Raw genomic sequence first — 23,277 nt, 5'->3', positions numbered from 1 at the left:
CTGACTGGCTCAACGCGGTCTTCTTCCGTCGGTGAATTCACGGGGAGCCAGCAGCAAAACCATTCGTCATCCTCCGACAGCCCATTAACCGTTGAGGGGCACCAGTGGTCCAGAACCAAAGCTATCTATAGCAGCGCACCCCTTCTTCCAAAATAGCCAGTCCTCCTCTCTCCTAGCGCGCTTCTGTTCTCTCTATGCGACAGAAAAAGACCAAGCATCACACAGCCGCTGCACGCAGCGCCTGAAAACGGGTTTGAAATAATTAAAAGCTATTCATGATATTGATTCAAATATTATTGAATAGGATTTGCTTAAAAAGTAGGGACTCAAATATAATTTCCCTATCATTTCCGTGTATCAGATTTACCTGTATGGTGTGTATGTACCAACAAGATATTATGGATACGTTTATCAGTAATCAAACCAATTTATTGTCAGGGCTAGAAAACCTGAGGGCTCTCATAACATGAGATGCTGGTCAATCACAATGACAAGAGGAAAAGCACAACATCCAAATTATCATGTACGTTCAAAATAAAATTATGACATAAAAAAGAAATAATTATATATATTCTTTTGACATTTTTGCTTCCCCCCCCACAAAAGAGGGACATTCAACTACAGTTCTAATACGAACAGCAGCAAATCCTGTGGACAAAATAAACTTCAAAAGTGATCAAGTACAGATTCGGTCTTTATGACCATATGTTGTGAATATAATGCAATGAATACTGGCCTGAAGAACACAGTAGGCAAATACCTCGGCTTCCACAGGGCTTCAGTCATGTGTCGGCCTACTATTGATTCCAGTTTCAAGTTACTTGGTGCAGCCAGTAGGCACTAGCAAGCAAGGCACAGAACTCAACCACACGCAAACACCCTAATTATGCTACATGGCGACTGATAATGAGGGTATAATAGGGCACGACAGAGGGCACGACAGAGGGCACCAAACGCCAAACACAGTTGGAACATGGGTTGGAATACAGTTCGTGATACACGCTGTGGCATCCGTCTCCACTCGCAACTCCTCTCTCACTTCACCTGCTTCGTCAGAGGTGTGATAAACTCTCTACAACTCCTGGACACGCCGCCTCTCTCCGCTATTCAACCGTCTCTCTCAAGAGAAGAAGAAGTAGAGGAGAAAGCAGAGAAGCAGGAAGGCCAGGATCCAGTTGACAGAGTGGATGTAGATGATGACCAGGTCGATGTCGAAGAGCCAGCCGCGCATGTCGGCCAGGTCCAGGGCGTCCAGGGTGAAGCCAGCCGGGGCGAACTGCCAGCGTCTCCCCGCCGCCGCCTGCCTCTGGTAGCCTGTTGGGGCACACGGGCCAAGGCACGGGGTTAGGGTGCATACACGGTACATACTATATGTTTCATTATTATGTGATGCGGTCTGAAGAACCACCAGGGTGCTGATCCCACACATGACTATGGGATTACTGATTCAGCACCGCCAAGCAACACGGTCTCATCAGAAAACTTAAAATAAAGTACTAGTAATCGACCACAGGAAAAAATGGTACATCATGTATGTATCAAGTAATATATTTACGTCTTCTATAAGTAATATATTTACTATATAATATATATTTTATATATATTTTATGCATCGGCAAAAGTCCAAAACAAACAGCGCAACCGGGAGTCGAACCAACATTGATTGCGAGTACTCTCACCACTAGACTAAACCATCCTCCCACCCTGATACAAAGAAGATATAAAGTTAGGGTTAAGGTTAGGGTTTGGGAAAAGTATGTCTCAGTAGTCTTGAGGTAAAGGCACTTGCTTGCCCTGCGAGCGCCCACGTTTTCTGAAAATGTTAGAGATAAAAGAAAATAGAATATTATGTAATATATGTACTTAGTTATAATACGTACACATTGTACATTTTCGGAAATACGTCAATATATGACTTATGGCTATAACATAACGTACTATAACAATATGTACCTTTTTCCTGTGGCCAATTAGTACTTTATTTGCATATTTTAAGCAAGATCGGGCTGCACCAAGATACTGTCACTGCACCCAATTTCTTCAATATATGGTTATTCATAGAACGCCTGAGAGTGAAATGAGTAACCTCATTTCCTGCAGCTGCCAGCAGCTGCCAGCCTCTGTTATATTAAGAAAAAGGTAAGAGTTGTAACGGTAATTCAATTCAATACTTTATTAATATATCAACAAAGTTGATAGGAGTTTGCTTTGGTGCATCAGTGATTAAGTGATCAAGGTTAAAGACAACGATAAGACAAACAACCACACCACTATACTCATCATTCATACAGTGGGCCTCATTCATGAAACGTTCTTATGCACACATTTGTTCTTACACACTATAGGAGTTTTTTTTTGCCTTCAACGTAGTCTTACAGACGGAGAGAAAAGCCTGGTGGCGGTTTGTAACTCTGTGTCCATGACTTCTGTTGTGTTTCTCTTGTAACTGACAATCACCCAGTATCATTCTTTATAACCGGACACGAGGGTGGACAGGGTGAGAGAAGAATACCAGTCTACTCAACATTCAAACGGCACAACTACTCACATCCAACCCCTCCTATTATCACATCACCCCTTCACTCCATAACCTCCACAGGCTCCCTAAAGGGCTTTGTATGGGTCTGCTCCAACCTACCTCACTGAACTGCACCCCCTCTGTTGCATCTCAACGATGTCACAGAGACAAATGGTGTGAACAAAGTAAACAAGTGTTTCTGTATTTTGTTACAACTGTACCTATTCTCCAATTTGCCCAATTAACTATAACCAGCAAGTTACTACAATTTAGTCATTTAGCTGATACTTTTATCCAAAGCAACTTACTGATTGTGAACAACATTTCCCCAGGAGGGGTACATCTCTGGCAGCTAAGGGTCGGTGGTATTGTTCGTCAAATAGTATCGAACTTGAGTGTGCACTCTGCATGCATAGTAGTATAGACATACTAGCATAGGTAGTAGTATAATAATACGAATAGTAGCATAGTATTAGGGTACATAATGGTAAAAAGACAGTAAGTAGTAAGAGAGTTCGTTTTATTTATTTATTTTCTTCAGATATTATTTCAGATATTGTTTGGAAGTGGTGTGTCTTTAGTCGACGGCGGAAAATTGGCCGGGTTTCAGCTGTCCTGACTGTGGTGGTGAGTTCGTTCCACCCTTGTGTCATTTTTTATCCACAATTTAAATTCGACAGACAAGTGAACTCAGTGGTAAAGGCATGTTTTTTCCAACTATGCACCATTGCCAAACTCAAAGCCCTTCTCTCGCCTGCAGACCTTCAGAGAGTCATCCACGCCTTCATTTCATCTAGATTAGACTACTGCAACTCCCTCTATATAGGCATTAACCAGTCTTCCCTGTCCCGCTTACAACTGGTACAAAACGCTGCTGCCAGACTGTTGACCGGAACCCGCAAGAGAGACCACATCACCCCTGTCCTTGCCTCCCTTCATTGGCTTCCAGTACGCTACAGGATAGATTTTAAGGTTCTCCTATTTGTTTTTAAAGCCCTTAATGGTCACCCCCCCTCCTATTCCCCTATTCCAACACCAGGTCCCTCAGGTCAGCCGATCAGAGGCTCCTGACGGTCCGGAGGTCTAACCTCAAGCTCAGGGGGGGCCGTGCCTTTGCTATCGCAGCCCCTGAACTGTGGAACAGCATCCCCACCTCCATTAGGCTCCTCGCCCCCTGGATAGATGCCTTCAAATCGAGGCTCAAAACCCACTTCTACCTACTAGCCTTTCCCGTTCACTGACTCATGCCCTGTTTTCCTATGTGTTTGCCTGTGTGCCCTCCCATAAAACGGAGTGTGATTGTTGTCAATATGTATCTATGTGTATCTACCCTCTGTACAGCACTTTGGTTGACACGTGTCATGTTAAATGTGCTATATAAATAAATCTGATTGATTGATTGATTGATTGATTGATTGATTGTGCATTGGGTATGTGAAAGGCGCTATATAAATCCAAGCCATTATTATTATTATTATTATTATTATTATTATTATTATTATTATTATTATTATTATTATTATTATTATTATTATTATTATTATTATTATTATTATTATTATTATTATTATTATTATTATTATTATTGTGGAGCAAGGATAGGAGTGTGTCTGAGGCAGCCAGAAGATGCAGAACATAGGGCTCTTGAGGGTGGTACCATGGGGCACCATGTCCACTAGACTAAACAGCAGCATACAGGTTAATTTACCTTGGACTGAAGTGCTGGTTTCAAATACACCAGTGAAATGGCCAGAATGAGGACCTGCAGTCTCTTATTTATTTTATTTGCGCTGCATTGCCGTCACAACGCTGTTATGTTAGGAATAGGTGTGAGGCCTTGGTATACTTTAACTATAACAAAAACACATAACTGGCATGATGACTAAAACAAATCAGATGAAGAAAAGTTGTTATATTAGTTGTTGTTAGCTAGAGATCATAAAATAAAATGATTACTCCAAACACTGACATGGAAATGTACCTCTCTCTCTCTCTCTCTCTCTTAGGGCTAGATCCACAAAGAATGGATTGCATGTAGCAAGTTGCACCCTTACTTACAATTCACTATGAATTGAAAATGGGGGACCCTGATGTAAACAAGACAAACGTCTTTCTCTGGTCTGCATCCCCTTAACAATTGTGTGTATTGAGCCGTACTGTATTGTACCCATTCTGCAATCTGTTAAATAAAGTTTTCATTCATCTCAACGTTTTATACCTCATTTTCTGCATTGTACCTCACTGTTTACTCATTTTTACTCACTGTACTTAGACTGTCCCTAAACTGTACTTTAGATTGTATATTGTACTGTATATATATGTATATTGTATATTCCTCTTTACTTACTTTTTTACTTACTTTTTACTTACTTACTTTTTTTACTGTATGAAGCACACTCTCAGGGGCTCATACAGAACCAAGCATTTCACGGTAAAGTATGTGTGTTTTATTGTGATAATTAATAAACAAACTTGAACTTGAACTTGAAACTAAAAACACAAAACCACACCTCACCCCAGAAGATGCGGAAGCGTTTACGGCAGTTGGGCAGAGGCCATTTGGCGCAGCTGGCTCTCTGGAAGTTGGTCTTGCGGGTGTGGTAGACTTTGGGGAAGAACGTCTTTGCTGTCTGGTTGAGCTCTGGAAGGGAATGGAAACATTCTTTTGGTGTATATAAACACAGGGTTCAAATGGCTCCAAAATGGGACATCTTTGGTCCGTTCATTGCCGCCAACAACGATGCATTTTTCAACTCTGAAATACTAATGTTGGTATCTTATAGGGATGTGGCAGGTCATCCACAGCATTTTACAACCACAGTAATCAGTGATGACGTGATAATCATTGGTATCTGTACATTTATAAAGCTCTGCTCTGTAGACTACCATCCTATATCTCATCTATGTTGCACTGGAATACTGGTCCATGTATAACACACTCCAATGACTGTCTGGTTCTTGACACGCCTTATCCAACATGGAAAGACTGCTTTTTGTGTTGATCCAGCGGCATCATGGAATCATTATGACATACTCTTTATTGATTTATGAAAAGTGTTCGACATGGTTGGTTGACCATAATATTTTAATAAATAAGCATAAGCTTCCATATGATTGGATGAGCTTTCTCTTAACTGGTTTTATGATTTTTCTCTCAGGGAGAACTCAAGCTAGTGTTGCTGATGGTATAAAATCGAGCTCTCTTGAAATTAGTAAAGGTGTCCCACAAGGGTCTATTCTGGGTCCATTTTATTGACATTATATCTAAATAATGTGTTGTTCTCCGCATTGTGATGTACATTTATATGCAGATGATACAATCTTGTATGCCACTGGCTCCACTCTGGCCCCTACCAATTTACAGTCTGCTTTTGATGTCTGATAAAAACAAAATGTATGTTCTTTTCAAGGTCTCGTGTGAGTAATACTAATATTAGTATTCATACACTTCAGGGGTCTCAAATTGAAGGTGTAGAATCTCATGAATATGATTCTGGTTAGGTAACAGGCTCTCTTTATACCCATGCGGAACACCTTCCTAAAAAGTTTAAAGTAAAAATTTGATTCTTGTATAGAAACAAAATGTGCTTTTCTATTGACAGTCCGAAGACCATTGTACAATCACCAATTATGTCTGTATTTGATTATGGTGACATTCAGTACATGAATGCCTCTCCTTCCCAGTTTAAAGCCCCTCGGTGCTGTGTGTCATAGCATGCTGTGTTTTTTTTTTTATCACTGGAGATACATTTCTCACTCACCATTGTGTTTTATATGAAAAAGTGGGATGGCCTTCTTTAACTAAAAGAAGGGACTTGCATTGTATCTTATTCATCGATATGGCTCTGCTTATGAAACGTCCCTATTATCTCTGCTCCTTGATTGCTTTTAAATACAGCACATATGGTATCAAGTCACAGGATTACTTAGCTTTAGATACAACACATGTAAAAAAGAACGCTCCATAAAAATGGAATTAACTGCAGAAAACCTTGAAATAATCATTTCTAATTTCATTCCATTAGAAGATTTTAGTTTTGAAATCTAACATTTTAGAGGTTGGTTGTAATTGTTTCCTTTGATATACTTGTTTGTCTGTTGTTCAACTACTGTATGGTAAACCATGTCTGACCTGTACTTGTTTGTCCAATGTGTTTGTATATGTTTAATGTATACAGGGTCTCTTTTGAAAAGTAGATGTCAATCTCAATGAGACAACCTGTTTAAATAAAGGACAAATAATAATAATAATAATCAAACTAAACGCACCATAAGTATGTTTAGAGGAATGTAGTTAATTACATGCAGTCATCTAGGCTATCAATATTTAGGTGAAGGTGTTAGGTATTTGTATTAGGTAGTTCCATTTTTCTAATACCACTGTGCATGGTTTGTGGACTGAATGTCATGGAATTTGGTGGGATAACCCCCCCCCCCCCCCCCGCCCCAAATAATATTGTAGATACATTTCGGTAAGAACTTTCATGTTATGAGTTATGACCCCATAGTAGACCACTGCACTTCCGCGTTACATTGAGCTCATGGGAAAGAGAGCGGGGGGAGAAAATGTATGAATGTGGATGAGAGCCTTGACATTAAGTGGTTGTAGCTACAGCTGTGGGGGGGCTGGAGACATGACCCAATATACTTTTATACGCCCGAGTCTCTTGAACACGGAGAGACCAATCCCAAATCGATCGGCACTTTCTCGGCCAAGCTATAGTCACTTTTTCCGCACCTACTCCCCGAACTTCACATGCTCTCTCCCATGATTTCAGAATACCGGAAGTGTTGCGGTGGTCTATAATATCCTCCTGGCCTCAGAGGCTCACCTTTCTGGAAGAGTGTGTGTGTTATGAGGGTGCGGCACAGAGGGCAGGGGGTGTTGGCGGGCCGGTTCTTGGCCAGGGTGCGGAGGCAGGGCTCACAGAAGACGTGTCCACAGGGGTGGCAGCTGTAGGGGCTGTAGTAGACGTCCAGACACACGGCGCAGGTGTAGCCCTCTCTGTCCTCCTCCTCGCTGTCTGTCACAAAGCCACTCACACTCTGTATAGAGAGACACACACACATTAGAATTCACATACACTTTTAAGAGTGGGATGCAAATAATACAATGGCATTTGCAGACATCCTTACAATAGAGGTTCCAATTTATTATTATTATTATTTAATGTGTCACGTTACTGGCTAGTGGCTACAATGAGAAAGAAGTTATTTCAGAAAATTATCTCCACCAATTAAAAGGTGCTATAGATAAAGTTTGTATGTAAAAGATAATACATCCACAGAGCTATTAGAAAGGTGCAGAATAAAAGTATTGCCCCCCCCCCCCCCCCCCCCCCCCACAAAATGATTGAATAAAAAAAAATGTGCAGGTCCAAAATGAATGTTGTTTACATGTTGCACGCATGTATGCCCTCCCTACTTCCCCTTTCCTCACATGGAATACAGCCGATTGGATAAATGACATGCTGGTGCTCTAGTGCGATATCTAGTGGCTGAAGGTCATCTATACTAGCACCTTTAATACACAGTAGAGTGCCTAATAGGGATGCCCCGATAAAAAAAGATTTGCTGCCGATACCAATTGGCAATAGTCTATGAGGCATATCGGCCGATACACTGCCAGTACCAACAGTTTTATTTTGGTGAAGCTGGTAAAGAAGTATAATAAGTCAGTTTACATTGCAGGTGGAATTTGGTACATCTGTCTCAGACACTTGTGTGATGTAATAGTTCCACACCTCTAACATGCTTTAGGTGACATCAACTCCACTGGGAATTGGCTCACGTTTTTCTCCTTCACATTTTCACAATCGGCAGACGGCAACTACAAAGCATTAAACCCAGTGGGCCACGGCTGATCACTTTGAGAGACATACCAGGAAAGAAATGTAACATTCCGTGTGGGACAAGCACCCAGACCTACGCCGTTAGCCAGGTCTATGGTTATCAGTCACGGAGTGCATGGCATTTTGTTTATCCACACAGGGAGCAAGGAATCGTTCACCAGATCAGCTTCGGTGGGTGTATTGCTGAAGACCCAGGGAAGGGGGATCTGGTTTCAAATGTATTGCCACCGTCTGTCCTTTGCATATCTCGAGAGAAGTGTTCATCCAACCGACCCAGGGTGTGCAATGTTGAATCTGGTGCAATTTAGCCAGATGGTGGCGCTATAACAACAAACTTTACATTCATGTTTGATGGCTGTATTACCGAGGACCCAAGGGAGTGCAGTGTTGAGTGTGAAGTCGGATGAGCGGTTCTGGAGAACACTGCAAGCAGCTATACCGCGGGTATACAAGCGGTCGGCCCGCTCTGAACGGGCACTGTTCTAGCCAATTTATTACAACACATATATATATATGTATTTAGCATGTTCACCTTATCAGCCAGAGAGTTCTCTCTCATACACAGGCCTTTGTGTCCAAATATAGCATGCAAACACACATCTTCTTCCTGAGAGGCACTTCATTAAGATCATTAAGACGGTGTATTTTTATTTTATTTTTTTAAATCTTTACATGACAGACCAGACGGGTCAAAAGCTTCCATCTCAAATCTTCAAGGTCACCACACCAGCATATCTGGCCTTCTTCAGCGTTCCTCTTGCCAGACTGCTCTGTGTAACTGAATTGCTCCTACTGACCCAACAGCCTTGCAATAAACTCATAACCTGATGCCTAATACCATTCGTTTCAACCAAGACTCTTTCACTTTACGCTCCACCAGTCAGAAGAAGTGTGACCTGTAGGTTTAAAAGCCACCACAGCGTGCGTTCTGAACAGGCACGCATTCCCAATGGCCACATGCTCCAAATGGCCACGCACACCAACGGGCCATGCCACTGACACGGGGAGCGGGGAGTGGTGTGGAGAGGCTGCATGGGGCTGTGGAGAGGCTGCATGGGGCTGTGGAGAGGCAGCATGGGGCTGTGGAGAGGCTGTATGGGGCTGTGGAGAGGCTGTATGGGGCTGTGGAGAGGCAGCATGGGGCTGTGGAGAGGCAGCATGGGGCTGTGGAGAGGCTGCATGGGGCTGTGGAGAGGCAGCATGGGGCTGTGGAGAGGCTGCATGGGGCTGTGGAGAGGCTGCATGGGGCTGTGGAGACGCTGCATGGGGCTGTGGAGACGCTGCATGGGGCTGTGGAGAGGCTGCATGGGGCTGTGGAGACGCTGCATGGGGCTGTGGAGACGCTGCATGGGGCTGTGGAGAGGCTGCATGGGGCTGTGGAGAGGCTGCATGGGGCTGTGGAGAGGCAGCACGGGGCTGTGGAGAGGCAGCATGGGGCTGTGGAGAGGCAGCATGGGGCTGTGGAGAGGCTGCATGGGGCTGAGGAGAGGCTGCATGGGGCTGTGGAGAGGCAGCATGGGGCTGTGGAGAGGCAGCATGGGGCTGTGGAGAGGCTGCATGGGGCTGAGGAGAGGCTGCATGGGGCTGTGGAGAGGCTGCATGGGGCTGTGGAGAGGCTGCATGGGGCTGTGGAGAGGCTGCATGGGGCCATGCCACTGACACGGGGAGCGGGGAGTATTGTGGAGAGGCTGCATGGGGCCATGCAGGTCTGTCTGCAGGCAGTGCACCACGTATAGGGATGGGTACCGAATTAGGTACTTTTAAAGGTACCTACCGAATCACGTCGGTACTACCGAGTACCGATTCATGTGAGATCCGTCTGTGCCAGATTTCGGTATATATTTCTTTTGTAACTTTTTTTTAAAAATGTTGTAAAAAAAAATTCTTCATGTCAACGTTCACACGCACAATATACGCTTACCTAGGATTTAACTTGATTCAACAACAAAGCAGTCGGGGCAATGGCAAGCTGAAAACGGTTGAAGTTTGGACTTTTTTTTTCACAACTGAGGTAGGTAGATAACATTTTTTTTTTTACTAAAGTACAGAAAAAAGGTACCGTTGGGTACCGGTATCGATTCACAGGTACCGGTACCGTATCGGTTCAAATGTGAACGGTACCCATCCCTAACCACGTATACTGTCTGAAAAGCCCCTTAGCCAAACCTCTCTCATTTTACATCCAACTATAAAGGAAGGATTCTCTGACTGTGTGTGTGCATGTCTGCCCTCCGCATATCTAAGGGACATTCGTTCAATTGGCTCCATGCTCAGCAGGTGTGGTGCTAAGGACCCAGGGGGTTTGGTGTCGAACTGGGTGCCATTTGACCAGACGGTGGCGATATTGTGTGTGTGTCTATTAAGTCCTTCGTATAGCCTCAGAACCATTCATCTGATCAGCTTCACGCTCTGTGGGTGTATTGCTGAGAACCCCGGAGGGTGGGTGGGGGAGGGGGGGGGGGTTCGTATTGGGTGCCATTTGGCCAGATGGTGGCCCTACAGGATAGTGCGTGTCTGTACTTTGCATTTCTCGAGAACTGTTCATTTGATCAACTCCATGTTCGGCCCACTCTGAACTGGGCACGTGTTCCGAATTGGCCACACACTCCGAACTCTGCAAATCACACCGAAACTCTGGGTATAAGCACTCTGGGTAAGACAATTTTTATTTTTGATTTTGGGTGAACTGCCCCTTTAATAGAAAGTTAAAGATGAACTCGTAATCTCAACTAGGCCCTCAGCTGTTAAGAGCTTTGTGTATCATTGGAAACACATCATAACGGTAACACCCCAGAGTCTGGAGACGCAGAGATCAAAGCTGTAAACTGTAGAGATGCAGATGATGTAGCGTAATGCAAGAGGGAGTACATGTCGATATACAGCTAAATAAACCTACGTGTAGATATCATACATAACATACACTGGATACAGAAAACGGCACCTTCCTTAATGTACCAAACTCAACCGTCAATAGTCAACAGTCAACACAGAAAACAAAAGCAACCGTTAAAGCTGCCGCTGTTATTCCTGACAAACACGGTGGCTTATGTACACCCCCCTGAACCACTTGAAAAGGCCAAACCTTTGAACAGGGCATTTATTTGATTGCGCAAAAAGGACGCCTAGTTAAGATTCTGGTGTCGCTTTGAGGGTTTTAGGTCATCTACCCACGGTTCCCTTCAAGACATAACCAATGAGAACACAGCACTCCAATCAGCTCGTCGAGTGCCATTGTGAGAGAGCGCTCACGGGAGACGGTCCCTCGGTTTGAACCGAGCGGAGGGCTTTTTATGACACCCTCTGCTCTCGATTCAAATCAGCTCACCCGAGAGGCCAGGCGGCTGCGAGCGGGGCAGCGCACGGAGTACTTGGACAGTACTTCACAGCAATCAACTGAAAACCTTTCAACTCGTGTCGTCGCCCGGCGTCTGTGTGGCCGCGGCGCCACACGCACTGCGAATATCAACCGTGAACTTAAAAAGGGCCACTTCACCAAAAGACAACGCTGATTTATAATCTCTCACACGTCCAAAACCTCCAAAACAGCTTTGCACACATTCATTGTAGTTTGACGGTTATTGAGAGTAAAGGAGTTTGAGTATGGCCACCAGTGATGCCATCTGACAGGGACAATGGGTCTCATTCTCCCAACGGACTTTTTTGGGATTCCCCAACCGTCCCTAAACTTGGATTCGGCCCTGACTAAGAGCAGGATTTAGGAGCGCTGAAGAGCAGTCTTAACTTGACAGACTGTTGTACTCAGTGTTTGATGTCGGAAAAATAAATAATATGGATTCATCTGATCACAGGGCAGCTGGATTAACCATATCTGAACCAGCTATTTTGGACAAATGTATAATTACTTAATTACTCAGATATTCAAACACAATTATTGTGAAATGATTAAAAATAATGCCTTCTGTGGCATTTGTATTTCTTATTTGTTAAATATCTGTTTTATTGATTAATTATACATTTGAAAGAATGCAGGTTATAGCTAACATGCAATATATCCCATTGATTGGTACAATGGGACAGACATTTGTCATTTTATATAGCTATAACCTGCATTCTTTCAAATATATCATTCGTCAATAAAACAGATATTGAAATACACTATGTAGCCTACTACACCAACACTGTAAATGACAGTGGATAAATAAATAAGAACTAAAGCTAATCGCGTGGATATATCTATAGTGAGACTGCATTAATATTCCATAAGTCTTGTTGCGCCACGCACACTGTATAGCCTACGTGTCTAATGAATGAACAGTAGGCTTATATTATTCTAATTACTTGTTTCATTAGGATTTAGTAGATACTATATGCTCTGCCCTATACGTACAGTAAGTACAGTACACATATTAAGGCCGCCAGAGTCTGGCTTACCATGAGCGGACTGCATGGTGGACTGTACTACTATAGGCCGGGCAGCGCAGTATCTGTGATCTCCTAATAAAACAAGTCATTAGAATAATATAAGCCTATACAGCATTCGTTCATTACGCACGTAGACTATCTCGAACTCGTTTTGATTACATACTTTTTGCGATTCCATTTGCACACGGCCCTATTGGCTGGCTTATAAGGAGCCGTCGGAGGCATGTCTGTATGCAAATTACCTAGACGAGAACGCGCGTTAATGTTTGTCAATGAGTGACATTCCTCATTGCCGGCATCCCAGCTGGGATCGTTTGGGCCACTTAAGACAGCTTCCCCACGCGTTGGTGTATATCAGGGTGTAGTTGTCGGGCGATTCTGTCTCAGTCGGTTCCAAGATGGTTGCCCTAAGAGAAGTCTTTGGGAAATGTTGGTGAATGAGACCCATTGAATCTTTGTGTTACACCATGATAAGATGATGGATGAAAAGATAGCAATACTTTGTCTTATAAGTTATAGAGACTGCTACCTCAACATTTCATTGAGCTGTAATGTAATGAATGTGTGTAATTATGTGTATCTCAGTGTGTGTGAGATTATGCAAAATAAATCAGCATTGTTTTTATTAGAGAACTTAAAAGTGATATATTTCTGTTAAAATGAAAGTGTTAAATAGCTCTACATTCCGACAGCCACCACTGACTGGTCTCCTAGTCCATCCTGCTCTGCAGTAAACAGAAAATACATGTTCTGTTATCACTTCCCACTTTATCCAATCAGGAGAGAGAACCATAGATATGTTTGACTTATTTCAAGAAATCTTGCCAAGCCAAAATTTGCTTATTGCACTGGTAGATTATAGGACATATTTACTTAAAACTAGTTTCTATTTGTCAGACCATTTTTGCAGTGTGCTGTTTATTGCAGAGCGGCGAGACTGGGAGACCCACGTTACTGACCAGACAATCTATATCAGTGATGTGATGTCGCAGTGTAAAGCTATTATTTTAACATGTAGATTTACAGCACTTTTAACTATTCAAACATTTCAATTCAAAACAAGATTCAGGTCAAATGAAACCGCTACTGCAGGTACTGTACCAACAAAACAGAGACTAACCTCCAGAGCAGTCGACACAGCCTCCATCTGAGATGGGTTGTAACCACAGTAGTAGAGAAAATACCCAGATAACAATGGATATTGACTCGATTGCCTAAACCCTAGGGCCCTAGGCTCTGTTACTGCTAGAAGGTCCTTTGTTCCTGCTGCGGTTCAATTCTTTAACGAATACCGCTAACTCTGTGTTGAGAGGCTCTCTCTTCTCACTGTGTTATGTAATTGGTACTGTATGTAATTGTTTCTTGTTTGTGTATTTGTATTCACTCTGGTGGCAAACCATGTTTCCCCTCTGGGATTAAGAATAAAACCATAACCATACCCATACTGTACGACTCTGAACTCTGTTGCCTACTCAATTTATACCTACCAAGTGCTTTCACTGTCTACAACTGTCCTACACACTGTAATCATAATAATCGTAACTACCCGCCTCTCTATAGTCTACCCATATACTCTGTATGATAGCATGTACAACAGTGCTGTATATACCGCATATATATTTACTGCAAAAATATATATACATATCTATCTGAATATACCTGCATATAATCCTCCTATATACCTACTTATACACCTGCATATAACCCATATAACTCTGTATGATAGCAAGTACTATGCTGTATATACTGTATATATATATTAAGGCTGTCAAAGTTAACACGTTAACGCACAATTCTTTTAACGCAAACACATTTATATAAATAAAAATACTTTTACTAGACTTCACTCGGGTGTATTATTGATACTCTCATTGATACTATGTTTGTTTCTGACTCAAAGTGTGTGTGTGAGAGAGAGAGAGAGAGAGAGAGAGAGAGAGAGAGAGAGAGAGAGAGAGAGAGAGAGAGAGAGAGAGAGAGAGAGAGAGAGAGAGAGAGATGAGGAAGGGGCAAGAGAGAAAGAAATCTGGGAGAGTGTGTATACCTGTATCACTGTACATATTAATACTACAACTCTATACATACATCCAATTAGCACTACACTCAGTAGTCCTAATTTATAGATTTTATACCCAGTTTAATCACCTGTACATTGTATATTGCTGTTGCACTTTACTGTTACCTTTGCACTCTGGTTGGATGCCAAACTTATTTTTTGTTGTACTGTACCTGTGCTGTATAATAACAATACATTTTAATCTAATCTAATCTAATTTCTGGCTTGGCGATGTGTGCATTCTTGCCAATGATGGTTGCCAGAGCAGCCCTGTTCAGATGCAGCAGAAATGTGTTTTCTGTTGGGGCCCGTAGCTTTAAGAGCGTTAATCTCTTGTTCAGGAACTTGTATGCTCTCAGTTTGTGGTCCAGTTATGCTGGTTCTGAAATCCTCTTGAAATTGACAGGCTTCAAATGTGAAAGTATATAATCTTCATACATTTTGCCATGTTTTCTATGCAAAATCCTGTTCTTCAAAGTAACTAGTAACTGATGGGTTCAGAAAAATGTAGTGGAGTAAAAATTACAATATTTCCTTTCAAATGTAGTGCAGTAAAAGTATAAAATCCCCTAAAATGAAAATACCCACATAAAGTACAAGTAGCAGCTCAAAGTAGTATGTGAGTAAAAATACTTAGTTACTTTCCACCACTGTGTAATGTAATGAATGTGTGCAATTATGTGTGTCTCAATGTGTGTGAGATTATGTGCAAAATAAAATCAGCATTGTTTTGTTGGTGAACTTAACTATTGAAATTTAACTAGTCAAAGGCTGCGAGGGCCCTGGTTACAGGCCAGTCGTTCCTATGCCTCAGTCAGAACTTGAAGCACAGCATTGCAATACAAAAACAAGAATCAGATCAACTGAAACTGCCACTGCATTGCAGGCACCAACAAAACAGAGACTAACCTCCAGAGTGGCCGGCACAGCCACGGCCACCACCGGAGATGGGTTGTAACAGCCGTTCAGGAGGGCCCGAACCTGCGCATTGCCAAAGAAGACCATGGTCTCACGGTCTCTCGGGTCAGGGACAAGCACCGGAAATGGCCACCTCCACAATACAGCGAGTCTCCTCGACTGTATACGGGCTGCCCTGGCCACAAGCTTAGCTACGCACCACGAGACTCAACGGGCACCTTCCCACGTTCCAGTCACAACACTGGGAAGTGTTGGCCAGTATCCATCAACGGGGGGGAAGGGGGCAATGTCCAAGTCACTAATCTTTCCCCCTGGACTGAGTTGGAATACATCCAAAAGACTTCTGGCTAACGTCCAACCGCGTCCTCATTGTAAATGCAGGGTGAAGGTGTTTCAGAGACACAAGACGGGGATATAAACAGCTCTCGAGAGACGTTCTTCGCACACACACACACACACACACACACACACACACACACACACACACACACACACACACACACACACACACACACACACACACACACACACACACACACACACACACACACACACACACACACACACACACACACACACACACACACACACACACACACACACATGCTGATATCTCTGTGAAAAAGTTCTGATTATCCTAAGACTGGTCAAATAGATTCCTTACCTCAGATCAGATGTTCTCCAAAAAGATTATTCCAATTCCTGATCGCCATTCCAAATATCGATCGCGTTTATTGATCCAGTGCTGGGTACTGGAAATATGTATTCCACGCTGTTTTGCGGCTCTGCAATGACTTGGATCCCCTCGGGTGGCTTGCCCGAGAAGTAAAACGAGGATGCTGGATTCCCCCCCCCCCACCATGTGTTTCATTCAGTCTAATCCAATGGGGTGCAGTACAACAGGGAGAGACGATAGGGGGCGGTATTTTCCCAATGGAGCTCAGAGAGAGTTTGCAGCACTAACGTGAGACTAGATTGATGAAATATGAATTCAAATCGCTAATAAAAAATAAACGACAAAAAGACGATATTTATCGTCGCTGGCACTCAACGGTCGGCATGAACTAACGACATATCTCGTCGCTGGCACTCAAAGTGTTAAGGGTTATGAAAATGGACAGCTTTGAGTTAACGTTTAAAAAATACTTTATAATGCACTGAAACTGGCCCCAGATCAGCACCCCTGGTTTAAAATAAGTAACAAATACAGGCCCCCGGACTCTCACCTGCTCCAGCTCCAGCTGACTGGTGATCCAGCGCTCTCTCCTCTTCTGCTTCCTCCTCTGGCTCTTCAGCCGGTTCTTCTCCCTCTTGCTCAGCCTGTTTGGGGCTGGGGAGGCACTCGAGGGCTGGGGCTGAAGACGGGCCTGGGGCTCATGTGAGGGGCCCCACACCACCATCACCTCCTCACCCTGCTGCTCCTCCTCCTCCTCCTCCTCTTCCTCCTCCTCCTCCTCCTCCTCATCCTCGCGCTCACCAATGCTATCAGAGATGGTGCTCCCTCTCAGGAACATGGGGGAGTCAGAGACGTCTTCAGGCCCAGCTGAGGCCACTGCCGAGGACCCAAAGCCCTCCATGTTAGACCTCTCTGGTGGAGGCGCGGCTGAGCGGCAGGCCCGTCTGTCGCATGCACCACCGGCACCGGTGCCAAGCTGATGATGAGTGGTGTGACACAGCGGCGCCGTGGACGAATGGGCAGACCGGTCCGTCCCGGTCCTCGTGACCTCGCCGGTGCGAAACTTTTCCACAGAGGTTGTCGTCGGGCAGAGAACTGCAGAGTCACCAGAGGCTTCGCCCTCTAATCGGCACCTCTTCCTACGGGCGCTACGACGAGGCGGGCTGCGGGCAGGCGGCAGGACAGCTCTGCCGTCAATCGACCGGCGCGAGGCCTCCGGGCGGGACGGGGCGGGGTGCGTTTCGGGGTCAGCGGCTTGGGACATAACGGTATAGCAGAACTGTGAACCACCGGCCAGCGGGTCTCTGCCGAGCGCCGGCCCGTCCCGCTCGCTCCGAGAGGTGCCTCGCCCCGCGGCACTCGCCCCCCTCCTCTGTCGGGCCGTGTGCAAAGAGCATCTGTGGTCGCGGTCGACGCGACTTTTGCTGAGGTGGACGGTGATGTCCTGACCGCAGGGACACTCGGCGCGGTTGATGAAGTTGAAGCCGCCGAGACGAGCGCCACAACTCTGGCAGTTAAGCTTCCCTACCGTCCAATGGGCCTGTGGGGGGGGGGGAGGGGGGAGAGAGAGAGAGAGAGAGGGGTTACACCAACTCTGGCAGTTAAGCTTCCCTACCGTCCAATGGGCCTGCAGAGAGAGAGAGACAAGAGGAGGTTACACCAGTTAAGCTTCCCTACCGTAATAACATATGCTGGGTAATGTTTTCAGATCATTTGAGTAATAGCATATGCTGGGTAATGGTTAAAAAATACCCTAATTTAACAATGAGTCGAGTAATTTCCCCCTCACCCGGAGTGCAAACTATCCATCCAGATCGCTTCAGTGTGATTCGCCTATTTCTGGAGATATCTGCCGTAGAGTAAGGCTGCTGCACACTACATCATATATTATTTACCTTCATCGCGGTAAGAAAGTTCCCTCCCTTTCGCTGTCTCTGTTTCTCCCTTTCTCTACCCCTTTCTCTACCCCCTACTCTCTATATTAACAACTAAAAGGGGCACTTCACCAAAGAACAATGCTTATTAATGTTGCACATAATCTCACACACATCCAAAACAGTTTTGCACACATTAATTTAGTTTGAGAGTTTATCCAGAGTAAATGAGTCTGAATATGGCCACCAGTGATGTCATCGGGGGCATTGAATCCTTGTGTTGTGTTCATTACAGCTCAATGAAATGACAAGGTAGCAGTCCCTATAAGACAAGGTGATGCTATTTTTTCGTCTACATAATTTCATGGAGCTGTAATTACAATGATTCAATGTTCCCGATGACGCGACTGGTGGACATAAGAACTCATTTACTCTCAATAACTGTCAAACTAAATGAATGTGTTGGATGAATGTGGATGCGTGAGAGATTATATGCAAAATAAATCTGCATTGTTTTTTGGTTAAGTGCTTTTCTTCTTGTTTTTTAAGGTTTGACCAATCAGTGTAGAGAATCGGCGCATAAGGCCCTCCCACTTACCACTTGTGCTCAGGCAACTGGGGAGGAAAATACCTCAACAGCTGTGAACTTTACTTTTTAGTGTATTATTTCCCCATTTTCTGATTTCTTGAAGTTAAATGTGTAGCCCAAAACATAAGTCATAATTATTCCATAGCTGTTATGGATCGTAATGCTTTTCTATCTGCTGAAATGTTACATTGTAACGACTGTGTTACAATGTAACATTTGCTTGATCGAGAGAGATTAGTCACCCATTGCGTTGATAAATATGGCTGTGTTTTTAGTCCACTGTTGATGGAGGTGTGGATGGTTTATACAGCCATATGTTCATATTTGGATCGTAGAACCTTCTAGCAACTATGCATAAGCGCTGTGGAGACAGACAGGTGCCAGTAGCAACGTGGAGCCAGGTGATTAGCTATTAAAGGTGCAGATCACCATTTTGCTCTGTAATGGATTGTAATGAGTTGTAATTGGTGTCGTTAATTCTCAGTTTGTCTTAATGTGCATGTTACCATGCATCTATGCCAAGTTGTCACATTAATCTTTAAGAAACATTATTGCCATGCAATTATGTTGGTGGCATTTTGTTCTCAATACAGCTGCTGTTTAGGTGCAATGTGTTCAATAAAAGTTGGAAATATATAAACAAAGCATGTTGGAAATAATGTATTTCATTGTTTTATTCAGTGAGCATAGGTTATTCATTATCTGGAGTCTATGTTAGCAGCAAACCTAAAGGAGAAAGACATTAAAACTGTATAGTTTAATATTTGTTTATTTATCGTAAGTCGTATCATCATCGTAATATTCAAGAGCGTTATCGAATATTTTGCCCATATTGTGCAGCCCTACTTTCCTATTTTAATTAGGGATGTCTGATATTATCGGCCGATATCGGCATTAAAATGTGATATCGGAAAATATCGGTATCGGTTTTCAAAAAAGATTTTCTTTTTCTTTTTACATTTCTATAACCTTTATTTACCCAGGCATGCAAGTAAGAACAAATTCTGATTATACTTATTGTCAAAAGTATGCATAATGTTATGTTAATTCCACAACAAGATATATGTAATGTTAAGTACCTGAAATTATTCCTTTTTTGGGGGGGGGGGGGGTTGATATCGGTTGATATCGGTATCGGAAATTAAGGGTTGGACAATATCGGTAAATCGATATCGGTAAAAAAGCCAATATCGAGCATCCCTAATTTTAATGAATGGAGGTGTAGTAAATAGTTCCTAGAATAGAATAGATATAGAAGTACTTTATTGATCCTACATGAAACTGTTCACCGGGTCATGATTTCTGGAAAGAGACGTCGCTTTTGAGTTTTTCACATGTATTTTCTTTGCCGCTTTGAGCACCACCAAATAGAGTGCCATTCAGCTCCATTGTACTGGAGTGACGGCAGACATCTCCACACAGCAGATATAAAACTAGGAAAATCACACTGGAACTATCTGGACAGAAAAGGGGGAAAATATAATTTTTGGGTGAAGTTTACATAAAACATAAATTAATCGTATAAACGCAAAATAATACAATTACACACCCCGGTGAGTCACTTGAGAAAAATAAATAAAGAACACACACATTTACCTGGTGGACTGAAGTCAGTATCCATTCTGGCAGCATGTCAACGTTCACATGCCAAATGTTGCATGCAGCGGCTGCACTATCGTCCACGTCCGTTATCTGCTTCAAGATAAAGAAAACCATGAGTTTCTTACAATAAAAACAGGTAATCTCCAGGTCCCCAAAGTACTGTCTGTACCTTTGAGCAACTTGTACTTTTTAGTTTTATTTTATGTTTTTTAAATGAAAATACTTTAGAGTATTTTTATTTTAGGGAACTTTATACTTTTACACCACTACATTTATCTGAACCCATCAGTTACTAGTTACTTGGATTTTTTTTTTTTTTTTTTTTTTTTTAGATTTTGCATAGAAGACATGCCAAAAATGTATGAAGATTATACATTTGAAGCCTTCAAGGGGATGTAATCAGAGCAGCATAACTGGACCACATACCACTTTAACATAACCTTTAATCAGAGCAGCATAACTGGACCACATACCACTTTAACATAACCTATAGAGGTCAATTGATTGAGGATGGAATGCTCCTAAGCACTGGCATACCTCATATAGAATGCACGTTTACTTTAGATACTTAAGTACTGTACATTCACAGACTTTTACCAGAGTACTCATTTATCTGGGTATTTCTATTTTTACTTCAGTAAAGGAACTGTGTACTTCTTCCACCACTGTCTCCCACACAACACATGCCAATTTTTTTACTTGTGAGTTTTTGTAATTATTGTTCTTTTATAATTATGACAATTGTATTGTTGTTTTTATTTCATTTCTCTTCCCTCTTTTGTTTAAGATCTTCTGTGTGACAACTAATTTCTCTTTTCTTTCCCCTAGGGGAGGTCCTCGTACAAGTCCTCTAGTTTTTTTTTGTATCTCTCCTACACAATTCCCGTCACTCACTGTGATTATTTTTAATTGTAAACATCTATTTTGCATGCAAATTAATAAACTAAAATGAATAAATTAACTAAAAGCTGTTGGTCCTCAATCGTCCAGTTCCCACCACTGATATGATCAGATGTACTGTACTTGACCCACAATATGATCCGTTTTATTACAGCAAGTGAGTTCATAAGTTCACTGCTGCTTCAGAGGCAGGTGGGGAACTCTACTGGGTCACATTATTGATAAGATAAGAGAAGTAGGTTAAAGCTGCAGTAGGCAACTTCTGAGAAATTAACAAGAGTGAGTTTACCTGCCCAGAAATACAGCGAGCTCCGGATCACTTTTCAAGCCCATGTACGCGCATCAAAGGTTGTCCACAGACTCCCAGAGACACCAGCAGCTTTAAGCTTAATTACAAAATAATAAATAATAATAATATTTCCCAGCCTCAGATCGGTAGCCGATTTTGCACATCCTGTGGTACTTTTTGACGAGGAACGCAATAGTGGTCTTAAGTTTTCCGATTTGGCAGGCCAAAAACATTTGATTGGTTGCTGATGGAGGGAGCTGATATTTTTTGCCAATCGAAAGCTCTTGGGACTGTCAAGTAGCGTTCCAGAGGTCGCATCAGAAGACTAAGACCACCATCGCGTTCCTTGTCAAAAGGACATTGTACCACCTGCCGATCAGAGGCTGGGAAATATTTTTTATTACATTTTGAAAGAATTAACGTCAAAGCTGCTTGTGCCTCGGGAGTCTTTGTTGACGTGTAGATCTATTTTTTTTTATTTATTTTACCGTTATTTAACCAGGTAAGTCATTAGGAACAAATTCTTATTTACAATGGCGACCTGGCAAAGGCACTGCCTTTTTCGGGATAGGGGGGCAGGGGGTAAAAGAAATACAAAGTTAAAACAGAACAAGATTAAAACAAGATAGGCAGCGAGAGCCAGCAAATCACCAGGGTTATCAAGTGGGCACCTCCCTTCACTGGCGTTTCATCAAGTTAGGCCCACGACACCTTAGGAACAGTTAGTTCCAGCGTCCCAGAACCACCCCACTCTGATAATCAGACACGAGCTAAACATGCACTCAAACGAAATGCCACGATGTACACAAATGAGCTCCGCTTGGTGAAAAGGGAAAAGGGGCACAACAAGGTACAATTCCAAAAAACCTTTGTTGCGCGTGCATGGGCTTGAAAAGGGATGCAGACAGACTATATTTCCACAAGTCAGGTAAACTCACTCTTGCTAATTTCTCTACCACTTGGGAGACTGCAGCTTTAAGGATAGTTTATGGCACGGCCGGGCAAGTCCTGGAGCTTTCCCCTCATGTTTACAAAGATAGTATAATAAAACCCATCTTGCCAGGCACACGTCAGATGGCCTGTTCTCCATCCAGAACGTCTCACCCACCGGATGCAGGCAGGTAGAGTTCATGAAGCCTTTGCGACACTTCCTGCAGCGTAACATGGTTACTTCCCCTTGGCTCTCCATGTGGGAACGTCTTGAGTCTTGATCCTAATGGATGAAAAGCATAAAGTAACCGTCACACAGGAACGTAGACGTATGGGTCTAATATAACAAATAACATATCCAGTTCGGGTTACTCTGTCCCCCACAGATGTTTTTCCAAGTGTTCAATTTATAGTTGCCCCAATTTGATTTTTGATTTTGATTTTATTAGGGATCCCCATTAGCTGGTGCGATAGCAACCAGCTAGTCTTCCTGGGGTCCACACACAAAAAAACATACAAAAACAATCACTATTGCAAAAACAAAATTATTAAATTGCACGTCATTATTACAGTTTAAAGGCCGGGGAACACCAACCATTTAAAGAATAAAAATATATGTTCTTCCTGTGCACCAGGGGATTTCAATCAGTATTTGTGGACACGCACCACTCTCTCCTTTAAGCTAGAAAT

The 23,277-nt window shown here is 43.0% G+C and overlaps 1 protein-coding gene across 2 annotated transcripts; it reads right to left on the bottom strand.

The window, feature by feature from the left end:
- Positions 1–437: 437 nt before the first annotated feature.
- Positions 438–22,854, bottom strand: rnf180b (ring finger protein 180b). 2 transcript variants are annotated; one of them, XM_084324708.1, is made up of 6 exons: positions 22,766–22,854; positions 20,463–20,561; positions 16,954–17,943; positions 7,351–7,564; positions 5,034–5,159; positions 438–1,314 (listed from the first exon to the last, which is right to left on the bottom strand). In XM_084324708.1, exons 1-6 carry the CDS (start codon positions 22,844–22,846, stop codon positions 1,121–1,123), a joined length of 1,704 nt encoding a protein of 567 aa, XP_084180834.1. In that variant the 5' UTR covers positions 22,847–22,854; the 3' UTR covers positions 438–1,120. The 2 variants fall into 2 exon arrangements, with proteins under 2 accessions (XP_084180834.1, XP_084180835.1); XM_084324709.1 differs by having other exon boundaries at positions 20,463–20,558; positions 22,766–22,843.
- Positions 22,855–23,277: the final 423 nt, after the last annotated feature.

This window comes from Notolepis coatsorum, assembly GCF_963971535.1.
Source record: "Notolepis coatsorum genome assembly, chromosome: 11".
Taxonomy (NCBI): Eukaryota; Metazoa; Chordata; class Actinopteri; order Aulopiformes; family Paralepididae; genus Notolepis; species Notolepis coatsorum.
Note: the sequence above shows the minus strand (reverse complement) of the source record. Positions and strands in the feature narration are given on the sequence as shown.

Coding starts and splice junctions, on each gene's coding strand:
- rnf180b (XM_084324708.1), bottom strand. CDS start 22,846: ATGGAGAGCCAAGGGGAAGTAACCATGTTACGCTGCAGGAAGTGTCGC. Junction 17,944..20,462: donor TACTGACTTCAGTCCACCAG/GTAAATGTGTGT, acceptor CCCCCCCCACAG/GCCCATTGGACGGTAGGGAA. Junction 7,565..16,953: donor GTCAGCTGGAGCTGGAGCAG/GTGAGAGTCCGG, acceptor CTCTCTATACAG/AGTGTGAGTGGCTTTGTGAC.